This window comes from Solanum verrucosum, unplaced genomic scaffold, assembly GCF_900185275.1.
Source record: "Solanum verrucosum unplaced genomic scaffold, falcon-dt-bn FXZP01000007.1, whole genome shotgun sequence".
Lineage (NCBI taxonomy): Eukaryota > Viridiplantae > Streptophyta > Magnoliopsida > Solanales > Solanaceae > Solanum > Solanum verrucosum.
The window spans coordinates 4,737,720-4,738,853 of NW_026020177.1; the positions used below are offsets into that span (position 1 = coordinate 4,737,720).

A 1,134-nucleotide genomic window follows, 5' to 3' on the forward strand; every position below is an offset into this window, starting at 1 on the left:
GGAAGAGAGAAGGAAAAAGAGCAAAGGATTGACAAGTCTAATGGGGGAAGAATGGCTGACACGGGGGAACGGGAGAAAAAAACCTCGTTTTTCTAATCGGACAAAAGAGTGGAAATCCCTGCTGCAGCAGGAGGAAGCAATTGATCACATTCTCAGTCCCTCTTCCCGAAAGACTTCCTTTTTTGAAACTAAACCCTCCTCCTAAAGGAGAAGGAGGAGGAGTAGGAGCTAGCCTTAGGGGCGGAATCTATTCTAAAATACAAAAATGAACGAGTTATTAGAAGCTGTCGCGCCTTTTGTGACAGGTTTACAAGAAACTTTGAGCGGGAGACAAGGGGCGAACCCGCAGGTTCCCGATGCCCTACCTGAAGCCCCATCGCAGGGTCCCCATTTTCCTCTACCTGAAATAGTTGGGCAAGAAAGGGGGGAACCTTTTTTCATAAGAAGAAATGAAAGTATGGAGGCCTCTATGCTCAATCGAATAAGAAAGCTCGAAAGGCAAAATAGCCTTTTTCTGCTTTCTAAAGCAAAAGGGGAGTATTGGTCAGAAGTAAAGACCACACTCCACAATTGTGGCTCTCAGAAAGAGTATTACAGGTTACTGTGTTTCGAGAACAGAGATCTGCAAATCAGGGAGAGAAAACATGAATGTTTTTTTCTCTTTCAAGAGATTCTTTCTCGGAATCGTGCCTTGAGGGGGGATGCTGCCAATCCTACCGAGGACTTTATGGATTTCTTTTCCGGGAAGCAAGAGGTACTGGACAAAAACCCCGAATGGGGCCCGATAGAGAAAGACATAAAGGAAATTGAGTTCGTTGAGCAAGTAAAACTCGATCTTGCAGCACGCGGGCACGAGTCTCCCTATATAAAGCAAATTCTTGGGTTAGGGTGAAATCCGGAGATCTACGAAAGAACGCTAGCTATATGCTTAACACATGCAAGTCGAACGTCTACGAAAAAGCTGTCGTAAAGTTTCGTTCTTCGTTCTTGCAAATTTTATATCCATACATTTTTTTTAGTGTTTGCAAGTTTAAACTTCTTTATCTTTTGGCATTTTTAAAATTTAAAAACTAGATAGAAATAGATATATAGACATTGAGACTACCGCTTAGATTATATTAATTACTAATATAT

General features: G+C 42.0%; 1 protein-coding gene across 1 annotated transcript; it reads left to right on the top strand.

Annotated features, from left to right (window-relative positions):
- The first annotated feature begins 265 nt into the window (after positions 1-265).
- On the top strand, positions 266-892 carry LOC125829125 (uncharacterized mitochondrial protein AtMg01280). The gene has a single exon (XM_049508388.1). The coding sequence runs from the start codon at positions 266-268 to the stop codon at positions 890-892; it is 627 nt and encodes a 208-aa protein (XP_049364345.1).
- Positions 893-1,134: the final 242 nt, after the last annotated feature.

Excerpts from the sequence above, each read along its gene's own strand:
- LOC125829125 (XM_049508388.1), top strand. The coding sequence starts at position 266 with ATGAACGAGTTATTAGAAGCTGTCGCGCCTTTTGTGACAGGTTTACAA.